At 42.8% G+C, this 21647-nt stretch overlaps 1 protein-coding gene across 1 annotated transcript in view; it reads right to left on the reverse strand.

Annotated features, from left to right (window-relative positions):
• Positions 1-21647, reverse strand: part of LOC308304651 (short transient receptor potential channel 4-like) — a gene marked incomplete at both ends in the record, with an annotated part of 74308 nt that overhangs the window by 10761 nt on the left and 41900 nt on the right. The window contains 2 exons of the mRNA XM_080749275.1: positions 1062-1398; positions 20944-21144. Coding sequence (XP_080605401.1) covers positions 1062-1398; positions 20944-21144 — 538 coding nt within the window. The remainder of the gene's footprint in view (positions 1-1061; positions 1399-20943; positions 21145-21647) is intronic.

Raw genomic sequence — 21647 nt, forward strand, 5'->3', positions numbered from 1 at the left:
GCCGTTCCTGCAGAAACTGCGTGGGCTCGCTGAAAGCACGCACAAAGTATATTGTAACGACCCTGCAAGAGACAGGCCTTAACTCGCTATGCCATGCGAGCTAGCTCTCTTGGAGTTGCGGGTTGCTTGCCTTGTCTGCTGAGTGGGGGGCTGGGGTTTGCCTCCCGGTTAGAGGCGGACTACCTCACCCAGTCTGCTAAACGTTGCAATATTATGTACAGTAGACAATGTACACATCCCTCCTCAGACGGACTTTCCATTCAGCTCAAGCCCAAGCAGTAATATAAATGGTAAGACAGAATTAATTAAAAAAAAAAAAACTCAAAAAGTATAAAAACGTGTAAAGAGAAAAGTACAAGCAATAATAACCGTGTAAAGCTGAACAAGTCGAAGTTTGAAAGACATTTCTAGCTCAAAGAATGTGGAAGTAGGATGCCCCAAAAAGTGGCAGAATAAATACATATGAATAGAGGACAACTAGTGTGCACTCGCTAAAGTGAGTCCATAATAATTGAATGTCTTTGGTGTGACTCACCTACAGTGTTGATTTTGTCGACTAAAACTATGACGAAAAATGTTTGTCGACTGCGTTTTTTTCACTGACGAAAACTAAATAAAAACGAAATAAAAACTAAGCTGTGATGACTAAATAATATTGACAATTTCGTCAACAAAAATAAAAACTAGACTAAAACGTTAGGGAGGGACTAGTGCTGAAGAGAGTCATTTTATGTTTGGTTGCTCTCAGGTGTTGCGTGCTGAAAATAGCCGATCTACAAGCTCACAGCGCGTCGCGCTGAGACGCGTTGTGAGCTTGTAGATCTGCTATTTTCAGCACACAACCAAGTGTAAAATCAGTTATTAAGATGCCATCAAGGCCTGCCAAAATACATTTCAGTTGACTAAATCAACTGTAGATTTAGTCGCCTAAAATCTTATGATATTTAGTCGACTAAAATTAGACTAAAACTAAAACTTTTCAGGTGACTAAATTACATTTTATTCAAAAGACTATGACTAAAACTAAATCAAAATTTGCTGTCAAAAACAACACTGCTCACCCAGCACCCAGGGCAGGATCATCCACTCCACGGTGGTGGGCGCGGGGCCCTGGCGGTCGGGCTCCGTGTGGACGATGTGCTGGGAGGCCAGCAGCAGCAGGAACAGGAAGGTCAGGTAGGAGGCTGTGTGGCAGATGAACTTGATGAAGGGCTTGCGGATGAAGAAGCCGTAGCGGCTCTTGGGGGCGATGAGGTAGCAGAGGGCGAAGACGGGGAACATCAGGCCGATGAACACGCAGGTGAGGAACTTCCCGGCCCAGTGGCGCCGCCGCCAGCCGGGGAACTCGTCGTACCAGCGGGACGCCAGCAGCTGCTGGCAGTTGGGCTGAGCCACAAACTGAGAACAAAGAGGAGAGGAGGAGAAGGGCGTCATGGTTTCATTCCAGTTCAGGGGCTACACTTGGGTATGGCAGGGGTATGCAGCTTCCATACCCTGGGTCCAGGAGGAAAATAAAAGTTACTTTTAATTATAAATCCATGAATGTCTCTTCGTCTATCTGTGCTGGTTAGTGTGTTGTTAAATTACAGTAAAATAACTACAAATGCTAAATTTAACAAGGTATTATAATTATATTCTCCACAATTCTCCCCATCTTGACAAAATGGTATATTCCCAGGTTCCGCAGGTCAGCTGCACAAGTGCAATGCATTATTGTTAATTGTGGCACATTTACTAACTAATGGTATATTCCCAGGTTCCGCAGGTCAGCTGCACAAGTGCAATGCATTATTGTTAATTGTGGCACGTTTACTAACATGCCAAGTTTAGCTGCACTTGAACAACCGGCGTTCCAGGCTGCCATATTACAGCCCAAGAAACCGTAGAAACGGGGGGGAAAATAAAATGTACTTCTTAAAATAAATGTATCATGCCTGTTGCTAAGGTATGGCAACATGATTGGTGTCTTGCACGCGCGCGAAGAGTCATGTTGCCATACCTTAGCTTTTTCTGAACTGACGCCACTGTTCCAGTTATTCTCTAAAGATCCTTGCAGACATTCTGTGCCCTTTTTGAAAACTTGAGTTTGGGCTGCAACACGGCCGTCACACCTACGGCACACCGCTAATCCAACCAATAATAATATGTCTTTGTCAAAGTACCCGTTGTACCCGTCTGTCTGTGTTCCTTCTGGGCCCAATGCCCATATACAGTCTGTCGGTTCTCCTGTAAAGATGTGAATTAACATGCGTTTTAGCTTGTATTAATAAGTTGCCCTGTATGTAGTTGGATGTTTTAGTTGATTCATTATTTGATAATTATTTGTGAATCAGCATGTATTCAGAAGTGTCCTGAATCAGAAGTGTCCTGTAAGTCCATATGGGCTGGTCTTCCTTGGAAGCATGACAACATGATAAAGAAAATCAATCAGTCATTATGGAGATCTCTGTATCTGTCTGTCTACCTGTGTCCTTTTTATGCCCATAAATGAAGATATTTATATCTGTCAGTCCTTCTCCATTTTATGCCCACAGAGAAAAAAAGAAAAGTTCTAAAGATATAAATATAATAAATTCCAAAGCACGTCCTGCTTTCTGTGAGGCATGATTCTAGCTGGACAGTCTGTTGAGCAAACACATTGTTGTCTTGCAGCCATGAATGGTACTTCACAAAGCCCTGACAGACCTTCAATTCAGCAAAACACATTTAAATGGGAGTTGTTTATCATTGTTGACAATAACTAATGAGCTAATTGCTTTGCAATTGGAAATGCCATGTATTAAGTGGGCACGGCTATGTTCCCGCCCCCATATGTACACACATGCTCGCGCGCACGCACGAACGAACGCACGCACGCACGCACGCACGCACATAATATAATATAGTCTAGGCTGCCTCATTCACTAGAATGAGGCAGCAAAACACATTTGAATGGGAGTTGTTTATCAATGTTGACAATAACTAATGAGCTAATTGCTTTGCAATTGGAAATGCCATGTACCTATTAAGTGGACACGGCTATGTTCCCGCCCCCACACGCACCCACGTCACAAAGTTTTGAGTTTGTCGATCTGCTACTACCGTACTCCTGAAAAGTGACTGTTTTGGCCATAAGGTTTCCACCCGACAGAGACTTGTATGAGAGAGAGAGAGAGAGAGAGAGAGAGAGAGAGAGAGAGAGAGAGAGAGAGAGAGAGAATGAGAGAGTGTGTGTTAGTCTAATGTTAGTCTCATTAAAACCACACATGTAAAGAGGATATATTTAATATGTACACATATCACACACTTATGCATGCACACACAATCGTGTGAAACACCCTCTAGGGGCCTGACATCAGACGTGTGTGTCACATGAGACAGAGCCCCGTCTCAGCAGGGTGCCATGCCCACTCTGCAGCCCCTGTGTTGTTACCATGGGAACTAAGCGGGCTGGAGATCCCTGCCTGCGTCAGTGCAGTGAAGTTAACAGCTCCTATTATAGCCTCGCCGTTCACCCACTTAAACCCTGTATCTTAGTTCAGTGTTTCTCAAACTTTTACATTTCAAGGTCTCCCCTTAACTCTGACAGTGTGCAAATGGAACCAAATGAACCTGTTATGGTTCGTTTGGTTCCATGTGTACACTGTCAAGAGTTACAGACTTGTATGGGTCAATTTGGGCCAACACTTTGAGAACCTCTGCCTTAGTTGACCGGGGTCCCACAGGGCTCTATACTAAGGGCACTTTACAACTTGCAACACGTTGTGAGCTTGTAGATCGTTGTTACAGGTTCAATATAGCTGTATAATAGAAATCCACCAGGCTCTTCCTCAGACCTAGGGTTCAAGATAATGCCATAACACCAGCGCCACACAGTCAGGAGGGGACAGGGTCAAATCAAGACATGGTCAAGTTGTTATAATTCCGGCAGACATGTACGACATGCATGTAAACCGATCTTAGGATGTACTGTAGAAATTCAAAACCAGTTCAAAGATGAATACCCTCCCCATCATTATCCTAACTTTAAGCACAAAAAACTGGCCTCACCGTAACAACTGTGCCTATGGACGTTGCCGTGAAACCTCGCTCAAATAGAGGCTCTGCGAGCGAAAACAGGAGGGGTGGACGACTTTGTGGCACGACGCGTTGTCGCTCGAGGTAGGTCAGGACTGTCCTCATTGAAACAAATGTATTTGAATGAGATTTCACCGCTCGCGTCACGTCGCTTGCGTCGCATCGCAGGCAGTGCGGATGAGCTATAAGGCCTGCCACTAATTCCACTTCCGGGGACCCGTTCCCCAGAGTTTTCTGTGTCTCCCACTCCACAGTTCCATGGACATCTATTACACTACGGAGGACCCCCAGCTGCAGACCAAGAGTGTGACTGCGGACCGGACCTCCATGGAGCACGCCTGTGGATTGCCACTATATTATACCATTATACTGCATAACATTCTTATATTCTACAGTTATATACGGTACTGTTTGAGATTATTGTTAGACCATATATTATATACTATCTTACACAATTATATTTACTATTAGTGTTACTACTTGTATTAGCCTGTATCTCTATCTCTCTACTCTCCTTCCCTATCTCTCTTTCTGTCCCCCCGACACGGTCGAGGCAGTCGGCCGCCCACCCTAGAGTCTGGGGCTGCCTGACGTTTCTTCCAGTTAAGGGGGAGTTTTTCGTTGCCACTGTCAAAATTGCTTTCTCTCTGCTCGGGTCTCTGCTCTATACAGTATGTAAAGTGTCTTGAGAGAACTTGTTGAGATTTGACACTTTAATTTCACCTCCCAATGTATGAATGAATGGACCATTGTAAAGCGCTTTGAATACTTGGAAAGGCGCTATAAAAATGCAATCCATTATAAAAATGCAATCCATTTAATACAATTGAATTGAATTGAATTGAAAAGGCTTGAGAGTCCTCAAGTGTCCTTTTAGGCTATTAGACTATGACTGAAAGAAAGAATATTTCTTACTACTCAATTGACCACAGGCCTTACCACCAACTGTTTCCCCTGCATCAGATTCAGAGAACGGCAGGCCCACATAATGGCAGATAACACCGTGTTGCCAAGACTGTCTCATCTCCTCTTGAAATAGAATTAGGATGAGGCCGCTGTACAGATTCCCCTATGAAAGAAACTCAGACGGTGTAAACCGAATGAGCTAATGATTATGTGCAGATAAGCTGCAGTGTCCTATCTGTACTGGATCTGGAAGTATTTTTGTGCTGCTACTGTGCTAGGAGTAGACTCACTTTGTCTCTTGTTGCTACAGTATGTGTGTGTGTGTGCGTGCATGCGGGGTGCAGAGAATCACATACAGATCATCCCCATTATGGGTATGTGTGTGCGTGTTGTTCTACAAATCTGAAACGTGTATCAGCATTTATCAGCATCACGACTTCTTAATTTCCTAATGGCGTTTCAAATGACTTTCCATATGATTAATAAACTGTCACACAGCTCAGGTTCTGGCTGAGATAAGACTTTGAAGCGTACAGTAGGATAGTCTGATTCTCCTCAGCTCACACATTTCAACATGATGTGAACACATGCGTGTCTGACAGTGAGAACAGCAAGGAAGCAGGGTACGTGTCGTGTACCACCCATCCGCACAGTGATTGAGTTCAGTATGATAATGATAATGAATTACCAGATATGCAACAGAACAAGGTACAAAGCAGCGAGCAGAGCATCCTTATAGGGCAAAGGTCTTTAACAGGGAGTCCGGGACCCCTAGTGGGTCCTCAGAGTTACTACAGGGGGTCCTCCAAATCTTTGAGTGATAGAAACTTTTTTTCTTATTTTTTATATTAACTACTTGAACCCCAGTGTCCATATTCTGAGAACTTTAGCCAAACATAGCAGATCTACAAGCTTTCAGCGCCTTGCGCTGCAAGGCTTGTGAGCTTGTAGATCGGCTATTTTCGGCAAAGAGGTTAGGGTAGGGGAAAAAGAGCAGACTAAGTACAGAGCGAAAGGTCAAGTTTATTAAGTATTGATGGTTCAAGTGCTCAAATATCTGATAACACAAATTGACATGAATTCAAAATACACTGATGATCGTGCTGTCAAAAGATGAAACTATATGGAAACTACAGTATGATCAGGTTGTGGGGGTCACTGCTTAATCTCTCTCTCAACTAAGGGGTCCTTGGCCTGAAAACGTTGAAGACCCCTGTTAAAGGGCATGTGTTCACCCTGGGGGGTCCTAGTGGGAGTTTCCAGTGGGCCTCCAGCTAAATGTTGAACAGTTTAACCATTTAAGCCCTTTTTAGCATTGCCAGCAGCTCTCATTTGACCGTGTGTTTTTGTCTGTCTGTCCGTCTATCCGTATCTGTGTGTTTGCTTAGGCTTGTTGTTCTTACTGTTGTTTATGGCAACATTCTATGCTGCTGCAATGTCCAAGAAGCTGAAAAAAGTACATTCTACCACTTTTTGTGGTCACATGTTCAGATACTGGATTCTGATTGGCTTAAAACAGTGGTAAATCAGTCAACAACCTTGAGTTGGCTCATGGACCCCGCCCACTGTTGTGTTGCAGTTGTAACAATTCCAAGATCAATGCAAGTTACAACTGTGTTTTCTTTCATTTATATGGTAGAAGTGGTAGAAAAGCAATTTACCATTCGAGGGTTGTGGGTTTGCTTCGCCTCGTGCCACAACCCTGAAACAGTGGTAAATCAGCCAACAACCCACTCCCTCTCATGGTAAATGGCTTACATTTACTCTCATGAACGTGTAGAGTAGAAAAACCTTGAACCTCAGCTTTCTTAACCAGCCCTTAGCTATGCCGCTATCAGGAGGACTACGGCTCACATTGCTCCTCGCTTCTCTCCCTGCATCCCCATCTCTTCTCCCTCTCCACTCTCCTCCAACCTTCTCTCCATCCACCCTCCTCCTTCCTCACCATGCCCTCTTCTTCTTCTCCATCTTTATCGGCTTATTTCCTCTCCCTCTGTGTGAGTTCATGTCCCCCGAATGCATGCCACTAACTCAACTCCTGAGTTTTTTGTGCTTTCTCGGCAGGCTCCCATGGATCCTTATTGCAGACCCCCTGCTGTGGACTGAGGCTGTCCATGGACTATGACTGCAGACTGTTATTATAATAGCTGCTATTATTGTTATTGTTGTTATTACTAGAAGCTCGGCTGCCCGAAGGTATATGAAGCTCTCAACTATTTCAGCAGTTTGGTTATTGATGTGCTCATGTGCATCTTATGTCTCCCTCACCTACCGGTACCTCCCTCTCTTTCCTTTAAAGGAGTCTTCAACGTTTTCAGGCCATGGACCCCTTAGTCGAGAGAGAGAGATAAAGCAGGGACCCCCACAACCGATAGTTTTGTTGAGGGATGGAGGAAATGTTGGCTCTCTGTCTTGAGACAACTTGTCGAGATTTTGCACTAAAATAAAATGCAACTGAATTGAATTAAAGCTGATTCAATGAATCAGGTGTTGCTTCTATTCTATTACAGCTTTGATGTCCAGACAGGGTGTTGACAATACATGGCCAAAAACGCTGAACTATTTGAGTTTCATCTGCTGCACAATGTTAATATCCATCTGGGCTTCCTGTGCAAGCCCCACCTGGACTGGACATGGCCATGCAGAACTGATCCTTTGTTTTGTTTGAATTCTGTTCTGATCAGGAGCAAAACATCCCAAAACTGTCCAATTTTAGATTCACTACTACTGCACACACAGACCTCATGATCACTTAGGCTAAGATAAGGGGCAATATCAAATATTTACATACTATGATAATCATATCTAATGTCTGCATTCTCCCACGGGTGATGGCCAATGCATCAAACAGGTGACGGCTGGGGACGGATTTGTCCCATGCTGTCACTATAGTAAGGTTTGAGAGTGAGAATATATTGGGCAAGTAGCATGTGGTAGAAACAAAGACAAATTGTGATTCTCAAAACCGGTCTGGTGTCTCTCATCTTTCTCTAGACAACATCCCGATTCTCTATGACAGGGGTCTTCAACAGGGGGTCCGGGACCCCAGGGGGTCCTCAGAATTACTACAGGGGGTCCTCCAAATCTTCCAATCCTTTTTATATTAACAACTTGAACCCTAGTGAACATTATTCTGAGAACTGTAGCCAAAAGTAGCAGATCTACGAGCTCACAACGCCTCGCACTGCGAGGCGTTGCAAAGAGGTTTGGTGTATAGAAAAAGAGCAGACCAAGTACAGAGTGAAAATCAAGTTTATTAGGTAATGACGGCTCAAGTGGTTAAATATCTGAAAACACAAATTGACATGAATCCAAAATACACTGATGTTTGTGCTGTCAAACGATGAAACTATATGGAATCTGTGAAAGGTTTGTGGGGGTCCCTGCTTCATCTCTCTCTCAACTAAGTGGTCCTTGGCCTGAAAACGTTGAAGACCCTTGCTCTATGAAGTTCATGTCAGGAGAGGTGGCAGGCCAATCAAGCACAGCAATACCATGGTCAGCAAACCAGTTACTATAGTGGTTTTGACATGGAAAAGGAAACTTACTGGAAAAGGAAATCAACATCACCATAAAGCTTGTCAGCAAATGGAAGTATGAAGTGCTTTAAAATCTCCTGGTAGACTGCTGCGCTGACTATGGAAATAACAAAAACGATGGATCTTGCGCAAAAACACTATTTTACACCTGTAAACCTGTGCGGTGACAATAAAGATGACATCATCTTAAAGATGCCGTCATCATGGAAACATCACACTGGAATCAGGCAACCTAAATCCTGTGCCTCTCCTCTCTTGCTCAAATGAAAAGCAACTTTTATCAAAAAAGTACATTTTCAGGGCTCCTTGTGTAAAAAGCCCCCATGTGCGCTGAGCAATTGTTGAGTGCATAAATGAAAAATGCTTTTCATAATGTTGGGGAAGGTCAGGGTATTGTCAAGAGGAAGATCAGAGACACCAGACACAACAGTGCAGACGAGCTGAAGGACGCGATCAAAGCAATAGCTCAGCAGTGCCACAGGCTGATCGCTTCTACAGTATGCCATACTGTATTGATGCAGTAATGTGTGTAAAAGGACCCCCAGCCACATATCGAGTGCATACATTAAAGTAGCCTATACTTTTAAAAGTACAAAAAAGTCAACATTTCTGCAAAGATCCCCTTTTAAATTTTCCAATATTCCAAGACTTAAAAGATTTTATTGAATTAATTACAGGCTTTGTAATTAATTTATCGCAATTAATCACATTTTAATCGCATATTAATATTTGACCCGAGAAGCATTTTTTTTTTCAAGTAAAACACATTTTGTTGTATGAGTGAATCAACAAGTGAGTTTTTTAAATCTAAATTTCGCATCCACTGGGCCAAGAAAAGCGCTCTGATCGGCTACTTCTCCCTTTGCGTTTGTTGTCTCTTCTTGCTTGGTGCATCGCTATGATCGGTATGCCCGAAACTGAAGGTTTTGTGGTGCAAAAACTAAGTTGCGATTAAAAGACGTAAAATGTTTTAATCACGTTAAATTTCTGTAATTAATTAATCACAATTAATCAGTTAAAGTCCCAGCCCTAACAATATATATACAAAAAACTGGTGGTTGTTTTGAGGAGTGTTTTCCCCCTTATTTGTATTTTTAGAGTGATATGTTTGGAATCCACATCCATAATTTACACATCGGATTGCTTGTTGTAAGGTTTTATGGCTAGTGTGCAGTTTTGCTAAATTTTTGGTGAGACTTGAATGCAGAGCGACTTACAGTACAATATGCAAGGAAACACAAGGTTACATCAAATGTATAGAAGTAGTAATCTAGTAATCTAGGATAAGGTAAACCATCTCATTTACATTTTAGACTTTGCATAAGCCTCGAAGGTTGTCGAGGCTAGGGCAAGTGGCTGTAGCCTATATAGTTTCAAAGATGCCTATAAGCAATCAGCAAGCTATTTTTCTCTTTACACTTTGTCATGTGAATCCTTTGAACATGAAATGTCTTACCACGGGAACAGCGAGCCTCATTATATAACTCATTTGGCAGACCCTGGAGTCTAGTCTGAGGCTATTTAAGACGTAGTCTACTTTTGTTCTCAACATAATTACTGTACTTGGAAAAATAATGAGGCCTCGGCATGTGTTCTTCTTGCAGAAATATACATTTTTTAAGGAAAATTATAAGCACATTTAAAATTCAAAGATGTGGATGACCCGATATAGCCGAGTGGTGAAGCCAAATGGACTCTAATGCAGGTCACTCCCCTGCTCTCCATAGTAAAGCATGAAAATGCAAAATAATTATAATAATACAAATAAAAGATGCACTCAAATGAAGTGTCAGGTTTACTGGCTTGGGTCATACATATAACTGGCCTACAGTATGGCAGTGGTTGTCAAAATTCGTTAATATACAGTAGCATCAAAATCAACGTAAACACTATTTGGCTTTTCAAAAATAGCCGATTAACAAGCTCACAACGCATCGCAACGCCTTGTGAGCTTTTAGGGGGTGATTTTCTAATATTGAAAAGAAAAAAATCACCTCACCTATGGGGGTCTCTGGCACAAAATGTTTTCAGATGGGGGTCTGCAGCCAAATGCATATCAATTTGATATCTAAATGTCTCAAAGGAAGAGCAGGGAGACACAATACAAAATAGAACTTGTAAAAGTTATATTGTTTTAACATACTAAATTACATTGTATTTATTAAAAAAGTTACATACCGTAGTGCTGCTTTAAGCGCGACCCACAAATGGATCTGGAACTCGACCCTGTGTTTGGGGAACGCTGCTCGAGCCTTATGGACCTATTAGGCATAGATACGGTTTTCCTAATCTTGTTTGAACATTATTACTCTAAATCCTGCTATAATTTAGAAGATTATAAGAGGCTGCCTTTGTGATTGACTTGAGGTGGCTATAATTTCTGGCTTGTCATCGCAGCCTTCAAAGACACAAGTCAAGGATACTTTCGTCATTGGTACCCAAGAACAATCCAGCAAATCCTCATTGATTTGCTGAATGCACTGATGCAGCACTCCTTAATCACTCATTGAGATAGCTATTTAAATTTGAGTCATCCACCTAATTAATGAAGGTAGGACATTTTGCCAGAATCTTAATAAGGACAGTCTCAGTGCTGTAACGTGGGCTAAATCCAGATTGTATTTATTATTTATCATTATTTATCATTATCATTCATTCAGGTAATGAGTTGTTAGAAGGAACCCTCTTCAATGGTTTTAGGGTACTATTACAGAAGCATCTAATCTATGCTTTTTTAAAGGGGCTGTAAGTGATATCGCTTTGTTAAAATAAGTGTTAGATGTATATTCACGTAAACATTTCTATAGAATGTTTGTTCAGTAGCAGAGGTCTCCCCGTATCTCCAGCTCTTTAGTAAACATATTTCCGCGTAGGGATACCAACTTCATCCAATCAGGAGAGAGAACTCATACAGGATTAGGAATAAACATTAACAAGTGAAATTGGAAGCGGCTAAGTAAAAGAAATATAGCTGAAAACTTCCAACTGCACGCTATAACATTGAAACTGGTAAATGGGTTCTCCCTCCTGAGTAAATTGGCAACCCACTGGAAAATGAGTTTTCTGTTTATTTAAAGTGCTGGAGAGACTGTGAGACCCCTGTTACTGAGAAAAGAAAAGAAAAAAACACAAAAAACAAACACCCATCCATCTTCATCCACCTCAGCCATTAGACTATATCGTCATTGTCGGGTGGAAACCTTGTACGTCCAAAACCGTTTGTTTTGTCTTTATCATTTTTAAAATGATCTAAACTAGTGAAAACAGACGATCTATAAGCACACAACGCCTCGCACCGTGAGGTGTTGTGTGCTTGTAGATCAGCTGTTTTCACTACTTTTTTTGCGATGGCCTTGTATGATGAAGCAGGGCTTTACTTTGCGAAAGAATATACAAATTTGAAACTTGGAGATACGAGGTTTCTGCCCGACAGTGACTATGGATAGGTGTTTCAAAATCAATCTGGATTGTAGTAGCATTCCAGTTCCTTTTATTCTGGACTGTGCTGCATTTAGTCAAATGGGGGCCTGTGGCCTAATGCATATCAAATTGGTGTCCTTGAAATAAAAAAAAAGACTCACTGATCTATTAGAATTGTTTTGGCAGGAAGGTGGCATCAACTTCAGTGGGTGCAGCGTCATTATAGGGAGAAATGTGTGATTGTGCCGATAGGAACACCCTGCACAAGCTCGTCTAAGAGCTTGCAGATTGGCTATTTTGATAACGAAATAAATAATTAAACAAAACAAAAATAGGGATGCCAGGTTGAAAGTGGTTGATGAATGAATGTATCATTTTAGACAATAAAACGTGATAGCATATGTCACATTATCCATTATCGTGGATTATCGTGCGCTCACTGCCAAACTAGAATCAGATTAATCTTCAGATTAACGTTACAATTACTTTTAATGAATTACATTATTAATTGTAATTAATGCATACAATTCAGTAATGAATCCAATTACTGAATTTGAGGTCAAATGTGAACGGTATGGGCCGCAGCTGGGGGGACCCCAAATGACGCCCCTGGCAGTACAAATCGGCTTTGTGAGACAAAGACATGACAACAATTTGTGTTATGTCTGTGTGACCAGAGCTCCGGTCATCCTACTGCATATAAGGCGCTGCAGATGCAGAGAGAGTGAGAGAGTGACTGAGACACATCAATAAGAGTGTGAAATCATACTGAGGAGACTCCTACAGACAAACAGACAGACAAGCTCTAACTGTGCTGTCACAATGGCTGCCTCCTGGAGAGTGGATCTATGCGATCATATTTTACTGTGTGCATGGTATGTTTTCGTGCTAATTAATTCATATGACTGCTTGGAGAACACAGGGAGACGCCCACAGCCGGAAGACACACCAAAGAGACTCCTTCTGACTGTAGACAGACTGCAAAGAAGTGCAAAGAACTCGACTGTAGTTACAGCATATGGGGGTCCATGGAAATATCTTTCCTTCATCAATCTGGTCTTGCAGACAGTGTTGTCCATATCATGCATCTTTGCCGATATCCCCCACCCGAACCTTGCAGCCTACGGTGCTCCATCTCTGTGGGTTACGTTAAAGGACAGCATATTCACGGTTCTAGCGTTTCCTCTCGGTACCTTCGTGTGTTCCTCCTTCTGGTTATTATACGCATATGACAGAGAGCTGATCTATCCAAAGGCCCTAGATTCCATTATCCCCTCATGGGTGAACCATGCTATGCACACCATCCCCCTGCTCTTGCTTCTTGTTCAGATGTACGTTCAGAATCATAGGTATGGCAGCAGAAAGAAAAGCATCCTAGCTTTGTTTCTCTTTGGAGCCTCGTACTGTACATGGGTGCTTTGGGTGAGCCACGTCACGGGTATCTGGGTGTATCCCATCATGGCCAAACTGAGCCCAGCAGGCCTGGGTATATTTTTCTCTGTCGGGGTCTTCACCATGTTTCTTCTCTATCTGCTGGGGGAAAAGCTCAGCCACAAGATCTGGGGCATATAGTGGCATGAGCGTGATGAAGAGAGGAGTGCCCACTGGGAGGACGGAGAGTCCACGTCCTGCTGACAGTCACCGCCGCAGCTCATAGGAGTATGTGCAGTGACAAATATCACCCGTTTCAAGGACCCCGAGTTTGATATTATGTAACTCTGAGCGTGTACAAATGGAACCAAATGGACCTGTATGGGTCCATTTGTACACTCACAGACCCGTATGGGCCTTTGTCCAGTGTGCGTAGCCTTGGCTAGGAGGAGGAGATGGGCAGTGATTTTGCCACCATTGGGAGGGTGTAGCCTCCCCACACACACACACACACACACACAAAATAGCGGGAATACCCGCTCTACGAGCTGACAACGCTTGTGAGAGCTTGTAGATCGGCTATATATCAGTTTTTCAACAGTTGAATTTACACAAATAAATGTAAACGTTCCGACGATAATCTCAAATAAGCTCTACAAGTAAACGTGTGACACTTCCAGAACTCAAACTGCAATTTGGAGTCAGGAGTGGTGACATCAATGGAGTTCCCTTAACATTAATGCTTGTGAGGAACCTACAGTAAATATTCAAGATGCAGCTTTTTCCCTGACTGTTCACAGATGAAGTGTATTAAATCTAAATGTTTACTGAGTGACTTTACTGTGCATGTCTGGAAATATAGTGAAATACAGATAGGAGCTATACTCTGCCTGAAGCCATGGGGTGTAAAAGGGAATTATTCTCACTTCTGATGTGTATGTGCGTTTGTGTGTTGCATGAATGCGTGCTTGTGGGCTCACGAGTGTGGGTGTGTGTGTGTGCGTGCGTGCGTGCGTGCGCGCGCGCGTGCGTGCGTGCGTGCGTGCGTGCGTGTGTGTGTGAGGATGTGATAAGAGACCTGTTGAGGTCCCCCCAGGGATCAATAAAGGTTGATCTACATCCCAATTAATCTTTCCCAACAGGTTGACAGGGTTCATCGTGTTTGAATGGCTGACTGAAACAGGATCAAATCAAATCACAACTTTTGCTCGGCACATAATCCCCCTCGTAACTCACAGCATCACTCATAATATAGTCAGCGCTATTCACAGCACATACAGCCTCATGTTCACACCAGGAACCAAGCCAATTACACGTCCTGGAGTGTTTATTTCCTAACACTTGTCTTGCCCGCCCCCTTAAATCATCACAATAGATTACAGCAGAGATGCCCCTAGAGACACAAGTAGGTGGGAGACCAAATATAGCCTTTTGAAACAATGTGTCCACTTAACCCTCCATGCAGGAAACAAAAAACCCCTGCGGGGGACTAAAGATTTTCTGTCACGACCACACAATCACTAGAAACATTAAATACGTATGTTGGTGAAAACACTGTGCTCGACCTTTTCTGGATCAGGGCCCACTTAAAAATAATGAAAGCATTTGCTACTTAACAGTGGTCAGATGGGTGGGCCTACTGGGCCACGTGTTTATTGTAATGATCAATCAATGGTCCATGGATTGTGTTCTTTCTTGGATCAATGGAACCAACATAGTATACAGTACATTATGTTCCTGTTTATTGGTTATCTACAGTATACAGGTCGTGCCTTGTGGCCTATTTAATGGTTTGGTTTGAAACAAAAATACAAAAAAAAAGAAATGTCTTTGTTTGTTTTTTGAGTTATTATTATTATTATTTTTTTTTTACAAAGCTTGATCAACAAAAAAATTCAACTTCAGTTCAACTAAACACAACTCTAATTTGTTGTTCAATTTTGCAGGTTGAAACACTGACAAAGTGCTGGTCTGCGAAGCTACAAATTGTCAAATAAATGGTGCGTTACTATAGAGCCTTTCTCTAAAGCACTTTACAATGCACATTACATTTACCCATTCACAGGCAGATGGCAGAGGAAACAACCTGCTCACTGGGAGCAGTTAGGGATTCAGACAGTGTCTGTGTCTTGCTCAAGGACTCTTCATCACGCAGCCAGGAGGAAGCCAGGGATGGAACTGGGAACCTCCCCATTTCAGAACAGCTGCTCTACCTCTTGAGTCACTGCTACCCAAATACACAATGCAGTGCTGTAATTGCGACCGTATCTCTGTCTGTCTGTAACGCCTGACACTGTGGTTCCCCTGACACATCACTGTGACATCACAGTGATGTCAGATACTCAAAGCAGGGATATCCATATATGGGCATAAAAGGCTGACACATCACTGTGACATCACAGGTGACATCACAGTGATGTCAGATACTCAGAGCAGGGATCTCCATATATGGGCATAAAAGGCTGACACATCACTGTGACATCACAGGTGACATCACAGTGATGTCAGATACTCAGAGCAGGGATCTCCATATATGGGCATAAAAGGGATTGTATGTACAATGTCAGACAACAGAATCCATATATGGCCAAGACAGGTGGCCTAGACAGATGGCGTGACCTCGCCCTTTAGGGAAAGGTCGCTTTTCCCCCTTACGCGTCTTATGCTCATGACTTAGCAAAATAGAATCTGAAAACTGTATCCTAATGTGCGATTTGTGAAACATATTAGTGCTGTTCCCTAAACCATATGTAAAATGATGATGTTTTAGTACTATGGATCCTTCTGTTCTACATACTGCCAACCAGGTGAAGAAATCACATGGTTTTAACATTTGCTTTTAATAATCTACAAGCTCTGTGTTGCAGACATATTAACCAGTAATCAATAAAGCAAAAGTTTGTATACCATTAAGTGGCTGCATTATTACACAACAGTCTGCCTGCATGATGTTATCGCACCAGCAGAAGACAGATCGACTTGGAGGCAGTTTTGGGTTGAAACGACTGTTAATGAGGATCTGCGTCTGTGGATATTCATCGTTTGAAAAGGGCAGCTGGGTGGGGTTTCTGCCCACTTCACGAAGCCTTTGTCCTCCATCAAAGTGACAGCGCGGTCGAAAGGGCGCCACAGACGGAGGCGAGAGGACAAACAATGACGTCCGCTTGGATAAGTGCCACCAGATAATGCTTTGTTTATCGTCTCTGTCGGGTGGAAACCTCATACTGTATGTCCAAGACTGTTACTTTTTAGTATTTGAATTCAAGAATAGCTAAAGTAGCAGATCTACAAGCCAGAAACGCATTCTCGCTGTGTTTCGAGCTTGTGGATCTGTTACTTTTGATGCAATGTGATGCTGTAGTATGATCAAAATCATTCATTTATGAAAAAAATATAATATGGAGATAATTAAGAGGTTTCTTTCTGACAGCAGCAATATACTTGTACCAGTGGCGTCTCTCGCCTGGAAATTATAACCGATCTGCGAACTCCCAATGCATCATGATGGAACGCATTGTGAACATGGTAGATTGGCTTTTTTTGGGGGGGCGAGCGACACCGGCGATGTGCCGCAGTATGAACTAGAAGCAGTGCTCTTCCGAGCACAGGTCTCCACCAGGTCAGGCATGTAATGTGTTTTACATAAGTCGGCCTCCTGATGGCGCTATAAAAGGCTGATGTAAAAAATGCAGGGAAAAGGTTTTACCTTGGCTCTAAGGAGTGCGCATACAAAGTTTGACACTAATCGGTGGAGTTATAGGTGAAAACATGAATCGGCCTGTTATAGCGCCACCATGAGGCTGATTTGATTTTTCTTAAGTGGCATTTATTCCTCTGCCTATTGGGAATGTGCATGCACAATTTCACCAAAATCGCACACTGCGTTCAGGATTTCAGGCATTTTATTCAAAACTGACCAATCCTGCAAACTTTGAAAGCCAGTTTTAGCCAATGAGGATGGAATATGGAAAATCTGACACATCCATGTCGATCACATGACTGTAGAGATACTGTCTACTGATTTACGTGATTTTTGGACAAAATCTGTAGGAGTACTGGCAAAAGTTAGTTTTGCAAAAGTCGGCCTCCTGGTGGCGCTAGAACAGGCCCATGTGAAATATTTGGGGCAGAGGTTCTGAATTGGTGTCGAGGGAGTGTGTGTGCACAGTTTGGCAGCGACCGGGCCAACGGCGCCGGAGATTAGCTGGTAACGGACAAACGGACGGACGGACGGACGCACGGACGGACGCACGCACGGACGCACGCACGGACGGACGGACGGAGGGGAAAACATACTCTCCCTCAGCCTTCGGCTGGTGGAGACAATGAATCAGGCTTATAAAGCTCTCGGGGAGACGAGATGAGTGGGGACCGAAAACAAATGGAGGAGGAGGAGAGACTATTAGAGGATTATGTTAGTGTTTGTGCAGAATGAAAAATGTACTCACAAAGAAAGAGAGCTGTGTGTTTCTGGAACTAAGTAACTATTAATGCTTCAAATCCTTTACATCCCAGAGGGAAATATTGTACTTTTGACTCCACTCCATTTATTTGACAGCCTTATTACTAGTTACGTGAACCCCAGCATCCGTAGTCTGGGAAAAAAACGCAGAAAATATAAGATTGACAAGCTCACAACGGGTTGCAGTGCCATGCGCCGTGAGCTTGTCTATCACCTATTTTCACAGAAGATATTTAATGTAGAGAGTGTTCGCTCGTGTGCCAGCATGTGTGCTTATGTGTGCGTGCGTCATGCGAAGATAAACCGTGCGGTCGGGGTGGTCGTTCATCACCAGTGCCACCTGTGTTCTGCCAACACTCCTTGCACGTCCTCAGGGGAGGTGGCACATGCCCCCCCATCCATCCACCCAACCCTCTACCCGCCCCTCTTGGCGTTATAGCGGCACTCCGGCAGTGACTCTCATCATCAGCAGCAGCAGCAATGTCATAAATAGACAAGCCTCTGAGAGGTGCATCTGCGCTGATGGCAGCCGGTGCTGGCAGAGCAGAGCCCCGGCCAGACCGACGGCAAAATGAATTACAAGCGGCTTCCCCTGGGGGCATTCTGTCTGTCTGTGCCTTCTCATCGCTCAGTGATAGCTCGCTGCTTCAACTTCAGATCGTCGCTGTCGGTGCATGAAACCTAGTATCTCCAAATTTCAACTGTTTTTTTTTCCTCATAAATGTATGATTTCTGATAAATATTGTGAAAATAGCAGATCTACAAGCTTGTAGAGCTGCTATTTTCACAATATTACACCTAGACAGACCAATCCACAAGCTCACGATAGATCGTCTATTTTCACTCTTTCTGACAGCTCCATTGGGTTTTGGACATACAAGGTTTCTACCCGGCAGTGGCGATATCCAGCGGTATAACTCTACTGCATAATGTCTCTTTAAACCTACAGTACGTGGTACTCGCCTGAGGGGACACTTTCATTCATTTATTATTTTTGTCATTTTTATTGCTTTATCAGAGCTCTCCGCCTACAGTATATCTGCTGAGATCTGAATTCAATTTAGGGGCTAAAAAAAACTGTGTGGAAACTATCTGGAGATTTGAACAGGGACGTAGAGGATGGATGGGGAGCGCATCCTAAAAATAGGATTTCAGTTTTAGTGAATTGATAAACCACTTAAACCTCAGCATCAATATTCTGGGAGGAACAAAGTGATTTGGTGCAGATGGGAAAGCAGTAGCAGTTTTCCAGTCAGTGGGTGTAGGTTTGTTAGTGTCCATATTCTCACCACTGTTCTAGCCCTTACCTTGAAATGTAGGTGGACAACGCTGATCGGCTGGCTACGCAAGAGCAGATTATAGATACCCATAGTTTACTACCTCAACTGTTTAGTGTTGGTCTTTTTGTAGTATGTTGTATGTTTTTGTACTGCTGTTTTTAGTCCCTGACACCCAAAATTTCTCCTAAGGGAGACAAATAAAGTGAACCTTGACCTTGACCTATCCTAAAGTAGAATTGATATTTAATCGGATGGACTATAGGTTGCTTAAGATGCTTTAGATGTGTGTTTTCAATCTATCATGGTTAAAATGGAGTTGAAGTTACAATGGGTGTGTATAGGAAGGGGGCGTGTCTGATAACATTAATATTAAATATCCAAATACTGAATCAAAACACTGTCTGGGGTGCTCACAAAAGCCAGAGTAGATGTTAAAATGACCCCAAACATGTTTCAAAGTGAAATATCCCTTTATTGTGCGATCATACCAAACTGGAACTTTACCTATGAATGCAGATTCTGCCAATGCTTGAACAGAGTGGTTTGTTACTATTAGGAGATCTCTGCAAAAGATAAAAACACTCTGTTCTCATTGAAAAGCATTGGCAGCATCTACATTCATAGGTAAAGTTCCAGTTTGGTATGATCGCACCCTTAAGCCTTGGACAAACTAGAATAATTTGAAACTATGAAACACTTCGACATCACACATTTAATGAGTGACTTTTACAGATGGTTGACAAGCACACTCCATCAGAGAGCCGCACACACACACACTTGCCAATGAGCAACATGTGGGCATCACAAACTGCAAGATCGCACTCAGATTAATACAGATTCCAGGTGTAAAAATCGAGGTGGTCGATCGGGAGGTGAAGGATTTGAATCCTAACCCCCTGCACGCTAAAAGATAACAGGTGGTGAGTGGTGACTGATATTCAATATCTGCACTGGTCTGTGCAAAGGATTTGGACAGTCAGTGTTTTGTCAGTGTTTTGATCAGGGTTTAAATCATGTATGTTCTCTGCATTAGTCTGTCAAAGCATTGATTCCAAAATCAATTTGTGTGTTTTTTTCACGTTATTCCTGGCCCTCTCTACGGAGGCTGCCATTTTCTTTTACAGAGGGCGCTAGAGTTTTTCTCTGTGTGCTGCTTCAAAAAACATCTTTTCAATTCCTCCCAAGTAAGGACGTGACAGGGAATTGTCTGTTGCCAGATTTTGCCAAAGAAATAAACCCAACAGAAGCAACTAGGCTATATACTACTTTACATTTACATTTGAAAATAGCAGATCAACAAGCTCACAATGTGTCACATTGCGACACATTGTGAGCTTGTATATTTGCTATTTAAAAAAATATTGGGGGGGATATATTTTTGAAACATTTTAACAACATAAATCTCTGTGGAGGTCGATGGCACCATATAGTTTCAGATGGGGGTCTGCAACTGTGGACAAATATGTTAATCTGGGGTCCTTGATTTGGGAACCACTGGTTTAAAAAATATTAGAAAGTAAGCCCAATAAGCAACTATACTATTTTTTTTAAAGACACAAATTGCTTATTATAAGCAGACATGGCAACCCAGGTACATTCAGAGCCAAGAGCCCAGAACGCCAACTACTGACACTTTAATGCAAGGACAACAGGAAACCAAATGATGTTTTTTAGGCCAGCTTTTTCAGCCTCCTTCTCTTTTCAGGATATGAACTACCGCCCCCCCCCCCCCCCCCCTTTTTAATTATTGTGACAAGAACCATGAGTTGCAGAGAACAGTATTTTGCTCCCATGTATGCCGAGTGTATATTATGGGGTCACAATCAATTTCAGTCCCCTGGGGAGTCCCCGAACTGCACTTTGAGAACCATTGTTATAAACAGTGACGCTGGCCAGCCAGGCTACCTACCTCTTTCTGGTGATACTTGATGGCCAGTTTGAGCCTGGCCAGGTCATTGTTGCCCTCTTCCTCCAGCAGGTTGATGTCATCTCTGAAGTTAAGGATCATCTCCAGCTCTCTGGAGCTCCTGGTCTGGTCCAGCAGGTCCTTGGCGAACTGCTTACACTGCTGGGACAGCTCCTCGTACTCCGACTTGAACTCGTTCTCCACCTGGAAGAACATGGAGACGAACATATATATTGTCATATTGACGTTTATAATGTCAAATTAAGAAACTGAACTATAGGACATTATATTTAGCAAGCTACACTATCAGCCTTTAGCCATACCACCTAGAACAGGGTTTACCTGAACGTATTGCATGTATAGCAGGGGTCTTCAACAGGGGGTCCGGGACCCCTAGGGGGTTCTCAGAGTTACTACCGGGGGTCCTCCAAATCTTTGTGTAATAGAAACTTTTTTATATTAACCACTTGAACACTAGCGTCCATATTTTGATAACTTTGGCCAAAAATAGCCTAAGCTCATAATGCCTCACAGCGTTACCAGCTAAGATGTTTGGTGCAGAGGGGAAAAGGATCAGACTAATTACAGAGTGAAAGATCAAGTTTATTAGGTAATGACAGAAATTGACATGAATCCAAAATACACTGACAATTGTTAGCTGTCAAGCGACAAAACTATATGGAATTTATGAAAAGGTTGTGGGGGTC

The sequence above is a fragment of the Nannobrachium achirus genome, assembly GCF_963921795.1.
Source record: "Nannobrachium achirus genome assembly, chromosome: 19".
NCBI classification, from domain to species: domain Eukaryota; kingdom Metazoa; phylum Chordata; class Actinopteri; order Myctophiformes; family Myctophidae; genus Nannobrachium; species Nannobrachium achirus.